At 32.0% G+C, this 11,919-nt stretch overlaps 2 protein-coding genes across 2 annotated transcripts; one reads left to right on the forward strand and one right to left on the reverse strand.

The window, feature by feature from the left end:
- Positions 1–2,657: 2,657 nt before the first annotated feature.
- Positions 2,658–3,754, forward strand: LOC119610971 (the record flags this gene model as incomplete). Its single annotated transcript, XM_037966396.1, has 3 exons — positions 2,658–2,860; positions 3,005–3,174; positions 3,246–3,754. Coding segments are annotated over 3 exons (545 nt in total), but the record flags the coding sequence as incomplete, so codon positions are not given.
- Positions 3,755–6,738: 2,984 nt separating this feature from the next.
- Positions 6,739–9,302, reverse strand: LOC119610981. Its single transcript, XM_037966423.1, has one exon. It carries the CDS (start codon positions 9,220–9,222, stop codon positions 6,850–6,852), a length of 2,373 nt encoding a protein of 790 aa, XP_037822351.1. The 5' UTR covers positions 9,223–9,302; the 3' UTR covers positions 6,739–6,849.
- Between the last annotated feature and the right edge of the window lie 2,617 nt (positions 9,303–11,919).

Genomic DNA, 11,919 nt, shown 5'->3' on the forward strand with positions numbered 1-11,919 from the left:
CCTTTAGTAAGTCTTATATATTTTTTAGAAAACATAAAGTGTCTTGAGATTTAACATCCGAAATCTTGAAATTTTCTAACGGATTTCATGAGATTTCCGAAAAGATATCTTGGACCAGCACACAGGGGATGATCTTTACTTCTGCAGTGCATTGTGTTGAAACTAGGTAAATAGGTTGTGGGAGAAAGACGTAGTTTTGGGTATCGGGATCGAGTTCCCCAATTTCAAAGGAACACATTCTATTGTTAGTGAGACGGTATTGCAGTGAATCAATTAAGTTGGATACCCTGTCACCGATAAGTACCTTCGCCGCAGTGAAATATAACCCACGTTGCGATTGTGCTCCAGTAAATCTCAAAATCTCCGATTCCTTAATATTTACATCACTTTTAAATATAGATGGAACAACGTTATATGACATGCGTTTAGGTGTTTAAAAAACAACATTGAGTCCTGCGGGTGTTTAAATCGACTCTGTTAACACTACACCATTCAAATGTTGTCATCACGTTGTGATTGAGCGAATCATTCATATTGTGCCTGATTGCAATAATCTCTAAATTTCAATCCCTAAATTGCAATCATCGGCAAAAGAGTAGATAGAGTTGGAAGTTTGACATAGAAGGTCGTTTTTGGAAATAAGAAATAGGGTAAGAGAAAGAAGAGAACTTAGTGGTCATTAAGTGAGATATCATCTATAACAACTCGTATAGTACGATCTCTGAGAATGCCTAAAATAAATCGAGAGCAATTATTACCGAAACCAACTACAATTAGTTTTGATATACATAAGTAAGCGCACCATGTCACACTCTTTAAAACGCCTAGGAAATATCTGGAGACACCAATGAAAAGACATACTTTCTTCGAAAGGATGCCTAGTAGAACGACCTCTGAGAACCTCGGCAATCGCTGAGTAAATTGTAGATATCTGTATATTTGACAAGATGGAAGTAAATAATACTTTCCATAACTTTGGAATGTGCATAACAAATTGTTATTGGGTTTAGCAGGCTCTCCCTTTTTAAGAATTGACGGTATATTAGTAATCTTTCAGCATCCTGGAAATTTGCCGCCATGGTGTAGAATGCAGAAAAGATTAGCTACCTAGACCAGTGTCAGTATGTCATCAGGTCCAGAACATTAATTTATGTTACGATCCGCTAAAACCCTTTTAGCGACAAGCTCTCGAAAAAATATATCTGGCCGCAAAAAATAATTACTTGCTCATAACTCAGCTAAAAGTCCATGAATGTCTGGTCGTCCCCAAAAAGCTTCGGAATTGAAGAATTTGCATTATCCTTTACTCTATTTACGAACAATCAAAACGTTTTATTACCTCTAGGAACAACAGGAACCTTAGCTGGAAGGCACTGCTTGTGTAGAGCTTTTTTTGTTCTAAGTACTCTGGCAAACGAAGATCTAATCTTTTTTCGCAGCATGTCAGTATTTGTATTAAACAATATTCTGAAAGCTTCCTCTCTTTGTCTGATTGCACAGGATATCATATGGAAAATTTAATACCATATAGGAGATCTTTACATTTCCTAAGGGATATCATGTCATTGAGATTTACTTTCATAACTTTTAAACTCTTTAGATATGGAACTCTTTAGATTTATTATCAGAAGAAATAAATCAAGAATTCTTTAGATTTCTCTTAGGAATAACTAAGGAATCTCTTGAAAAACTTTTGATTTTCTCCCGGAACTCCCGAGATTACCTCAAAAAGTTTTGAAATTACCTTTAGCAACTCTTTAGATTTCGTTGAGGAAGTCTTTTATCGAAATTCTTGACATTTATATAGGAAGAATAAGAGTTCTTTAAGAAATTCTTCAGACTTTCTTTAGGAACTCTACAAAAATTCTTATTGTTCATGAAATATTATAATTTTCTTTGGAAACTCATCAAATTTCCTTCAGAAATACGTTGCCTTTTCTTCGGGAACTCTTAAAATTTCTTTAAAGAACTCTGGAAACTCTTTAATTTTCATTAGGAACTTTTTAGATATTCTTTAGGAAATCCGATAGGAACCCTTGAAATTCCCTTTATAACTATTGGAACTCTTCCGATTTCATTTAGAAGGTCTTTAGTACTTTTATGGAAACTTTTGGGATTTCTTGACTCTTAAAATTTCTTTTAAGAACTCTTCAGAATCTTTTAAAAACTCTTTAGGTTTCTCATAGGGTTCTAATATGGAAACTTTAAAGATTTCCAGTAGGAAGACTTTAAACTTGATTTAGGAACTCTTCCGATTTTCTTTAAGAACTCTTTATTTCTCTTATGAAATTTCTTAGGATTTCCAGTTGGAACTTTTAAGAACTCTTTGGTTTTTCTATATTTCCTGTCAGGATTTGCTGCTGGGACTCCTGAAATGCTTTCAGCAAATCTTTAAATTCCTTATAAGAACTATTGAAATTTTCTTCAAGAATCCTTGACCTATCATTTAGGAATCGTAGAGATTTCATATAGGAACTCTTGAAATATCCTATAAGAACTATTAAGTTATCCTAACACCTGAACCTCTAGGGAAATTGGAACTTTTTATAGTTCCTATAAGAAGGCTTCAATCCAAAATATTAAGCTCTTAAACTTTAATAATTCTTAATTAGATTTATTGACAGATTTTTAACGTTTTAATTTTCTTTAAATTTAAGAACTTCTACGTGCTTTGAATGCCGATATTGCAGCTACTGGTCAAGAGTTAGGCACGTTACCCATGGAGCCCGACTATGCCGATACTGTGTACAATGAATTGGAATTGGCCAGCAAATATGACATGTTACGTAAATTACAAAGAGACATACAGGAAGAACAGGATCTCGTTAGTAAATCAGCAGTTCTAATGAAAATGCTAGAGGTGAGAAATAACTAATGAAAAATTTAACTAAAATATCGGAATATAGACCTTAAGAGAGTTTTAATTGACATTTTATTTAAACTAACTCTCACACTCTCTGTTCTCTCAATATATAAATTGAAATACGTTTTTTTATTTTTGAAGGATCCTACAATCGATACTCTTCCCATTGTCTATGTTGAAGAAGATTTACCCGTTGAGGAAACAAATAACAACAATAATAATCTAGACTTCAATGATAACAACAATGGTATGGCCAAACGTTCGCGTTATTACAGACGTTACCCATGGAAACGTCACAACAGGAACCGCAGGTAAATATACGAAAGAATGTCATAATCAGGAAGATATACATATATTTAACCTCTATCTCTATGATTTCCAGCACCTATGATCCCGAACTACGTTACGCCTGTACTCCCACCAAAGAAGATGTTTTCAAACTATTGGTAAATTTACATGAAAATCGTAACGGTAAAAATGGTAAAACCGTAAGTTTTTGCAATCGCAAACGTCCCGCTAAAGCTATTTTTACAAATATACGTTTCCTGGGTTAAATAACTCAAAAATCGTTGAAGACAAATTTAGAAGAAGAGGCGTTTTATTAAATTGGAGAGTGAAATATGTTTTTAAATAAAAGTATACGCAAAAATCAAAAATTTCCCAAAAAGGAACAGCCAAACTAAAAAAATTATTAAAATTCTGTACATGAAAACAAAATGGAGAAATAATAGCACTTATTTAAACTTTAAAATGCCCTTCGAGCAGCTTAACTTAGTATTAACTTAACTGACTTAAAAACTAAATCACAAAAAAAAAATATATATATAAATTATACATATGTACACACAAACACACATTTGTATTATTAACAATATTTAAAACAAATGCACTTTTTATGAAAAAAAAACTTAAAAACAAAAATATATAGTAAATTTAAAAATATTTTATTAAAAAATAACTTAACTTTAATTAATTTTAAATATTTATGTAAATAAAAATTTATCAAATAAAATATATCAAATCAAGAAACTGCAATTATAAATTAAAAGTGAATAATTTATTAAATATTTTAAATAATGGAAAAAAAGAAATAAAACAAAAACAAATCATATCAATTAGTTTTTAAATGTTGTAAAATTGTTTAAATTATGAAAAAAAAAATAAAATACATACATATAAATAAAAAAAAAATAAAAAAATTTAAATTAAATATTAAATCATTGATGACTTCTTTTAGTCTTCATATAACAATTGAGTTTGTTCTTAGACTGTGTATTTTTTTATCGCGTTTATTCCCCTAATTCCTATAGTTTAATTAAATATTTTTATACTCAATATCAAAAAAGATGGTAACAAATCGAAATATTGATCGGGGACATATTATGTATTCCATATTATGGGTTCTTTTAAAATTCAAAAATTCCATTAATCCATTTAACTGTTATAGTCACGATCGAAACTAAACCAGAGGAGCAAGAGGAAGGAAAGAGTTCCAAAAGGATCGCTTATAAGGACGTAAGTACCTTCTTCCGGTATTCGCTTCAAATCTACGATGGGTGTGAAAAAGTTTACGAATGATAATAATACTTATATCAAATTAGTTAGTTAGTTAGTTAGTTAGTTAGTTAGTTAGTTAGTTAGTAGTTAGTAGTTAGTTAGTTAGTTAGTTAGTTAGTTAGTTAGTTAGTTAGTTAGTTAGTTAGTTAGTTAGTCAGTTAGTTAGTTAGTTAGTTAGTTAGTTAGTCAGTTAGTTAGTTAGTTAGTAGTTAGTTAGTTAGTTAGTTAGTTAGTTAGTTAGTTAGTTAGTTAGTTAGTTAGTTAGTTAGTTAGTTAGTTAGTTAGTTAGTTAGTTAGTTAGTTAGTTAGTTAGTTAGTTAGTTAGTTATTAGTTAGTTAGTTAGTTAGTTAGTTAGTTAGTTAGTTAGTTAGTTAGTTAGTTAGTTAGTTAGTTAGTTAGTTAGTTAGTTAGTTAGTAGTAGTTAGTTAGTTAGTTAGTTAGTTAGTTAGTTAGTTAGTTAGTTAGTTAGTTAGTTAGTTAGTTAGTTAGTTAGTTAGTTAGTTAGTTAGTTAGTTAGTTAGTTAGTTAGTTAGTTAGTTAGTTAGTTAGTTAGTTAGTTAGTTAGTTAGTTAGTTAGTTAGTTAGTTAGTTAGTTAGTTAGTTAGTTAGTTAGTTAGTTAGTTAGTAGTTAGTTAGTTAGTTAGTTAGTTAGTTAGTTAGTTAGTTAGTTAGTTAGTTAGTTAGTTAGTTAGTTAGTTAGTTAGTTAGTTAGTTAGTTAGTTAGTTAGTAGTTAGTTAGTTAGTTAGTTAGTTAGTTAGTTAGTTAGTTAGTTAGTAGTTAGTTAGTTAGTAGTTAGTTAGTTAGTTAGTTAGTTAGTTAGTTAGTTAGTTAGTTAGTTAGTTAGTTAGTTAGTTAGTTAGTTAGTTAGTTAGTTAGTTAGTTAGTTAGTTAGTTAGTTAGTTAGTTAGTTAGTTAGTTAGTTAGTTAGTTAGTTAGTTAGTTAGTTAGTTAGTTAGTTAGTTAGTTAGTTAGTTAGTTAGTAGTTAGTTAGTTAGTTAGTTAGTTAGTTAGTTAGTTAGTTAGTTAGTTAGTTAGTTAGTTAGTTAGTTAGTTAGTTAGTTAGTTAGTTAGTTAGTTAGTTAGTTAGTTAGTTAGTTAGTTAGTTAGTTAGTTAGTTAGTTAGTTAGTTAGTTAGTTAGTTAGTTAGTTAGTTAGTTAGTTAGTTAGTTAGTTAGTTAGTTAGTTAGTTAGTTAGTTAGTTAGTTAGTTAGTAGTAGTTAGTTAGTTAGTTAGTTAGTTAGTTAGTTAGTTAGTTAGTTAGTAGTTAGTTAGTTAGTTAGTTAGTTAGTTAGTTAGTAGTTAGTTAGTTAGTTAGTTAGTTAGTTAGTTAGTTAGTTAGTTAGTTAGTTAGTAGTTAGTTAGTTAGTTAGTTAGTTAGTTAGTTAGTTAGTTAGTTAGTTAGTTAGTTAGTTAGTTAGTTAGTTAGTTAGTTAGTTAGTTAGTTAGTTAGTTAGTTAGTTAGTTAGTTAGTTAGTTAGTTAGTTAGTTAGTTAGTAGTTAGTTAGTTAGTTAGTTAGTTAGTTGTTAGTAGTTAGTTAGTTAGTTAGTTAGTTAGTTAGTTAGTTAGTTAGTTAGTTAGTTAGTTAGTTAGTTAGTAGTTAGTAGTTAGTTAGTTAGTTAGTTAGTTAGTTAGTTAGTTAGTTAGTTAGTTAGTTAGTTAGTTAGTTAGTTAGTTAGTAGTAGTTAGTTAGTTAGTTAGTTAGTTAGTTAGTTAGTTAGTAGTTAGTTAGTTAGTTAGTTAGTTAGTTAGTTAGTTAGTTAGTAGTAGTTAGTTAGTCGTCTTAGTTAGTTAGTAGTAGTTAGTTAGTTAGTTAGTTAGTTAGTTAGTTAGTTAGTTAGTTAGTTAGTTTGAAAGGACGAATGTATGTCCGAAGGAATACACCTTGACCGGGCAACGACCTCCGGTCTAACAAACTAGAACATTAACTAATCACCTACTAGGGACCACCATAACTGATGTACTAAATTCCAAAGTATAGTCTACACTAAAGAATGGCTAAAGACTAATAAATAAAAATTTAGACTATACTCCACAATAAAGTCTACATTTTAATACAGAACAATATTTACTAGGCGACAGTCCAAATTGCAGACCACACGAAAGTTCAGCATACCCGCCAAACAAAAGACTAGTGTAGTGGTCATACTGTAAAATATACTACTGTTTCGACTAATTAGTAGATCATAGTCCAGTCTATAATAAAAACATCTGACTAGATTATAGTACTGGCTAGTATAGACATGCCTGTAGTCAAGGCTATAATCTAATCTATTAGGCTACAGTAGGTAGGATTAAAAAAAACCAACGTAACGCGATTAATTTTAAAATATATATTTAATATTTTATTAAATTTGAACACACAATTTACAGATGAAATACTCTCGACTAAAAGATAAATTTATATATTTTGCAATTTGCTCCCCTCTCTAACCAATCCAATTAGTAAACCAATTTCTCTGAGGTGCATAACATATCGGTTTAGTTATCCATAGAATATCAACAGATAAACGCAATATATCACCCATATCAAATGAACACTTTCTACTCTCTCGAACCGAATTACCCGTGGATTCGTTCTTCTCGCTAACATTAGTATCCTTACGATCCCATTTCGAAGATGATTCCGATGAACTAGATCTAGACATTAAAGGTGAATCTTCATTTAAGTTAAAGGAATCATTGTCGGGTGAATAGTAGTATTCTTTGCGTGTAGAATTTGTTTCAACTACGGTAACAGGCTGTTGATCACCATAGGAACGGGCATATCTTATTTGAGGGAGACCGAAGGGATTGTTGGCAAAACCTTGTTGTTGTAAAAGATTATGTTGAAAATCGGGTTGAGAAAGATAATTGGAACCGAATTGTGATGGGTAACTAGGTTGATAGAGGTTATTGTTTTGTAGAGACTGTAGCTGCTGTTGTTGTTGTTGGGCTAAAAAGGGATTTTGTTGCTGCAAATTCGTAGAAAAGCCTGCTGGTGTATTGAACAACTGTTGTTGTTGGGGTTGTTGACCTAAATAGTTGGATTGTTGTAAAGGATTTTGTAGGAACGATTGCTGTCCCGGATAATTGCTTAGATAAGAACCACCATAGAAGTTTTGTGGCTGCTGCTGTTGTTGTTGCTGCGAGGGATATAAAGCACCATTTATTGCTTGTTGTTGTCCAGGATACAAATTTTGTTGTTGTTGTCCTGGATACAGATTTTGTTGTTGTTGTCCCAATAATGCTGGTTGTGCCAGTTGTTGAGTACCAATTAATTGATTATTTATAAGATTAGGATTCATGGTTGGCGGCCTTTTAGTGGTCATGAGAGCAAGTTGAGTTTCTGAACATTCCTCCTGAACTAGTTCCAATAGAAAACCTCCCGAGGGTACACCCGAATAGCCCATACGCATTCTCAACTTTTTATCGCCCGCATTAGTCCAATAGGATGTATACATATTGCCCGATCGGCAGCCACAAAAACGCTGATTATCAATTTCAATAAAGTCCTCACGGCAGACATTTTGGGTATTCTGAATGGCGGGCATTCCTATGTTGCCCATATAAGAACCTGTACCATGATAGCTCTGACCAAAATCGAAAAATTTGAAATCCAAGCGCAAACGACAAACACTTGAGGAAGATTTTTGCAGACGGAATACACAATCCCGTTTTTGGAAATTCGGCAAAATGTTGCTAAAAACAGTACGAGGAAAACCGGGACTGGATAAATATAAACGTTTCTGCTGGAACGAAGATACACAACAGGTTTCCAAGGAATCAATGGTATTGTCATAAGCCCTAAGAAGACTAGGAGTTGAAGACCAAGAGCCTATATACTGATCCCTAGGATTGGTTACAAAACCATTATTAACAGCTCCTACAAGTCCAGCTTGCTGGGACGGCACTTGATTAACAGTGTTCGAGGCAATATAGGAGGGCAAGTAATTGGGCTGAATATTTCCTCCTAAAGTATTGGCATAAGGAGCCAATTGATTTCCATTAAGCGCTCCATAATAATTAGGCAATTGTCTTTGCTGTCCATTATCATCAGTACAGGGTGTTTGGACATTACTGCCAGGATAATTGGGCAAAGGGCCGCGTGATTCACTAGCTGGTACATAAACTGTTCCCGTTGCTGGGTAAGGAGGCGAAGGCAATTGTGTGGGATAGTTTAAACTGAAAACAGGCGGCACTGGAACAGTCTGATACTGTTCTTGACCCGTCAAATTGCGAAAGATCTGCATAAGCTCTGATTCAGGTGGTTTAAAATGTCCCGAAGGAGCTGATACTGCCACAGTATCATCATTATCCGGTTCATCGTCCTTATCATGATCTTTTAGTTTTCTCAACAACAACTCCTCTCTTTCACAAGCCAAACGTGTTACCAATAATTTAAATCCTTTACCCGTAGTCCAGGGTGAGTCATCAGCAAAGAATCTGAGGCGTAATACTCCATCTGGGGTATGATACTTTTTAATACCCACCACTTGGCCACACAAAACATCCATATCATCATCGACATTTTCCAAACCAATAGCCAGATAATCTTTCTTACAATCTTTAGAAGATTCCAGATAAAAATCCAAAAATTGTATATGAAATGTGGTAGGGCACTTGTAAGGTGAACGTATAACATAATCCCAACAAGTATCGGGTTTATAATTATTGGGATAATTCGGAGATTCAAGCACAGTCTGACGCGTTTTATGCACGCCCGTCAAAGTACACTTAGGAATTTCATCATGTGTATGTGAACGTATCAAGGATATCGCGGATATTAATAGACAAAATTTTAAATATAAATTAATTTTCATTATTTCTTTTAATTTGTACTTTTATCATAAACTTTTATTATAAACTTATTTTAAACTTTTTCACTCCGCCTTCGCGTTGTGTTTCGTTACAATTCTGATTATTGACTGTTTAAAAATTTCTTAACAATTTCAGGTCATTTAGTTGCTGTATTGTCCACTAAGGTGTGAAATTGTTAAAATATTTATTTAACTTTGTATCTGAAATTTTTAAACAATTTAAAGTTTTGTTTTGCCCAAAAACTGCGAGATAAAAGTAAGCTAAGTATTGTTTAATATATCGGCACAGTGGAATAGAATCTGTTTTTGTGATCTTAACTTATTAACGGTAATGCCAAGATCATTCGTGTGACATGTCAATATATGTTAAACAATGGTTTCGTCTGTTTTAAACTTTATTTCTCTTATTTGTTAGTTATTTAAATTATCTACTCTTCTCTTTTTTTCTTCAAGTAACTCTTAAGTATAATATGACCTGTTGTATATGGTTGCTATATACAGATATCTCATTAAGAACAACCTTTCAAGGTATTTTAACTTAAATATGAATTGTATATTTTCCAAATTTTATTATAAGTATTTCGACCATTTGGCAAAACTTTTATTTTTTGGGGGTGACATCGTCAAATTAAAGATCTAAATCCGCCATACTTGTTTTACTAGGAATATTTTTCAATTTATTTACTAATTCAAAATATTCAAAATTATCTTAACAAAAATTAGGAATAGTTTATAGTCATTAAAAATGTATCCCACCATCATATGGCCTTGCTAAATAATGTTTTTTATACCCTTCACATTCGTGAGAAGGGTATATATAAGTTTGTCATTCCGTTTGTAATTTCTATAATATAATTTTCCGACCCCTTAAAGTATATATATTCTGGATCCTTATAGGTAGCGGAGATATGTCAGTCTGTCTGTCCGTCTCTGTATTTGTTGAAATCTGTCTGTCCGTCTGTGGGTTTTTTGAAATCAGTTTTTAGAGGACCCCAGATATCGGCGAGATCCGAAAGGTACTTTTTGAATGTAGAGCCCGGATTAGGTGAGAACTTATAAAAGGGGACCTTTTGGTACTTTTTCGTTCTCCAAAAGATACTTTTTGAATTTTCTATAATATTGAACCAAGAAACATGAAATTTTGTATTTATAGTGAGAACATGTAAAGTGGGACTTTTTGGTACTTTTAAATTAATACAAATCTGGAGGAAACGATTTTTTCAACTTGTTTGTTTTATGAATGATACATTCTTTGGTTTTTATGCAATTATGCAACACCCTGATTGATCGAATATAAAAGTGGACTTTCTGATACTTTTTCGTTGTACAACTGGTATTTTTTGATTTTTTGTAATAATTTTTTGTACTAACTATGGTATATGAGATTCGACACAGCCGAATATAGGACTCTTACTTGTTTAATTATGAACTACACAATCATATTCAGAGGGTCCCGTTGTATAGGTCTTAGGTGAAATAATGGATAAATTTCAACTAAAATCAAAACCAAATTTAATCGAATTATCATCAAAAATTCGACCTATTGCTTTGAAAATAGTGCGATTTGACATAAACCAGCAACAATTGATATAACACTATTATGGGTTGATGTATATAACATAGAAATATTGGTCATACCTAGCCACCTTAAATTACACTAATCGATTCAGAATAATTTTCTAAGTCGATTTAACTATGTCCATCCTTCAGTCTGTACTTCAATGTAAACCTTGAAATGACAAAGTCTTTTGGAAATAATTAAAATCTGTCCATTCACATAGCTCAAATACAACCGAACTTCCGATCATATCAAATGTACACTATTATATTTCAAAAATCGCCACAACTAAGTTATATATGTATAACCATCAATGATGCCTCGGATTTTCGTAATAATCGGGACCCATTTTATCATAAAACCCAAAAAACGTCCCTTTAGGAAAAGTTTCGCTAACGCAATATCGGTCCACCTTTTCGGATAGCCCCCATAAACCATAACCCCGTAAACAGCTTTAATGAACATAACTGTTTTAAAAGTACGATTATAGCTATAAAATTCGACATAAATATGTTTTATATCTCTCTACCAAATTTCATGAAGATCGGTCCGTAATTGACCCTACCCCCCATAAAAGGTCCACTTCAGAAAATTACTATAACGCTCATTACTGGATTAAAAATATGAATATAGTAATAATAAAATTCGACACACATAAGTTTTATGCGAGCTAAAATGACTCTAGCAATTTTTTTAACAATTGGCCCATATAAAGTCCCCTTCTGAAAATTACTTTAAAGCTCATTACTGGATAAAAACTACGAGTAAAGCGATGAAATATGACATAAGTAAGTTTGAGCCAACACCTCTATACTGACTTTAATGAGAATCGGTCTATAATTGACCCTACCCCCATGTAATGTCCCCTTCAGAATGCTCATTACTGGCTTAAAATACGAGTAGAGCGATGAAATTCAACACAAGTAAGTTTTTTGCGAAACAAAATCTCTCTAAAAAATGTATGTGGATCGGTCCATAATTGACCCTACCCCCTATATAAGATCTCCTTCAGAAAATTACTATGTTAAAAATACGAGAAAAGCGAAAAAATTCGACACATATAGGTTTTATAGGCAAAATCTCGCTAAAAATTTTGTAAGGGTTGGTCCATAATTAATCCTACCCCCATATAAGGTCCCCAT

The sequence above is a fragment of the Lucilia sericata genome, unplaced genomic scaffold, assembly GCF_015586225.1.
Source record: "Lucilia sericata isolate MDLA Ls3-8-SP2 unplaced genomic scaffold, ASM1558622v1 Contig001329F_arrow, whole genome shotgun sequence".
NCBI lineage: Eukaryota > Metazoa > Arthropoda > Insecta > Diptera > Calliphoridae > Lucilia > Lucilia sericata.

Excerpts from the sequence above, each read along its gene's own strand:
- LOC119610981 (XM_037966423.1), bottom strand. The coding sequence starts at position 9,222 with ATGAAAATTAATTTATATTTAAAATTTTGTCTATTAATATCCGCGATA.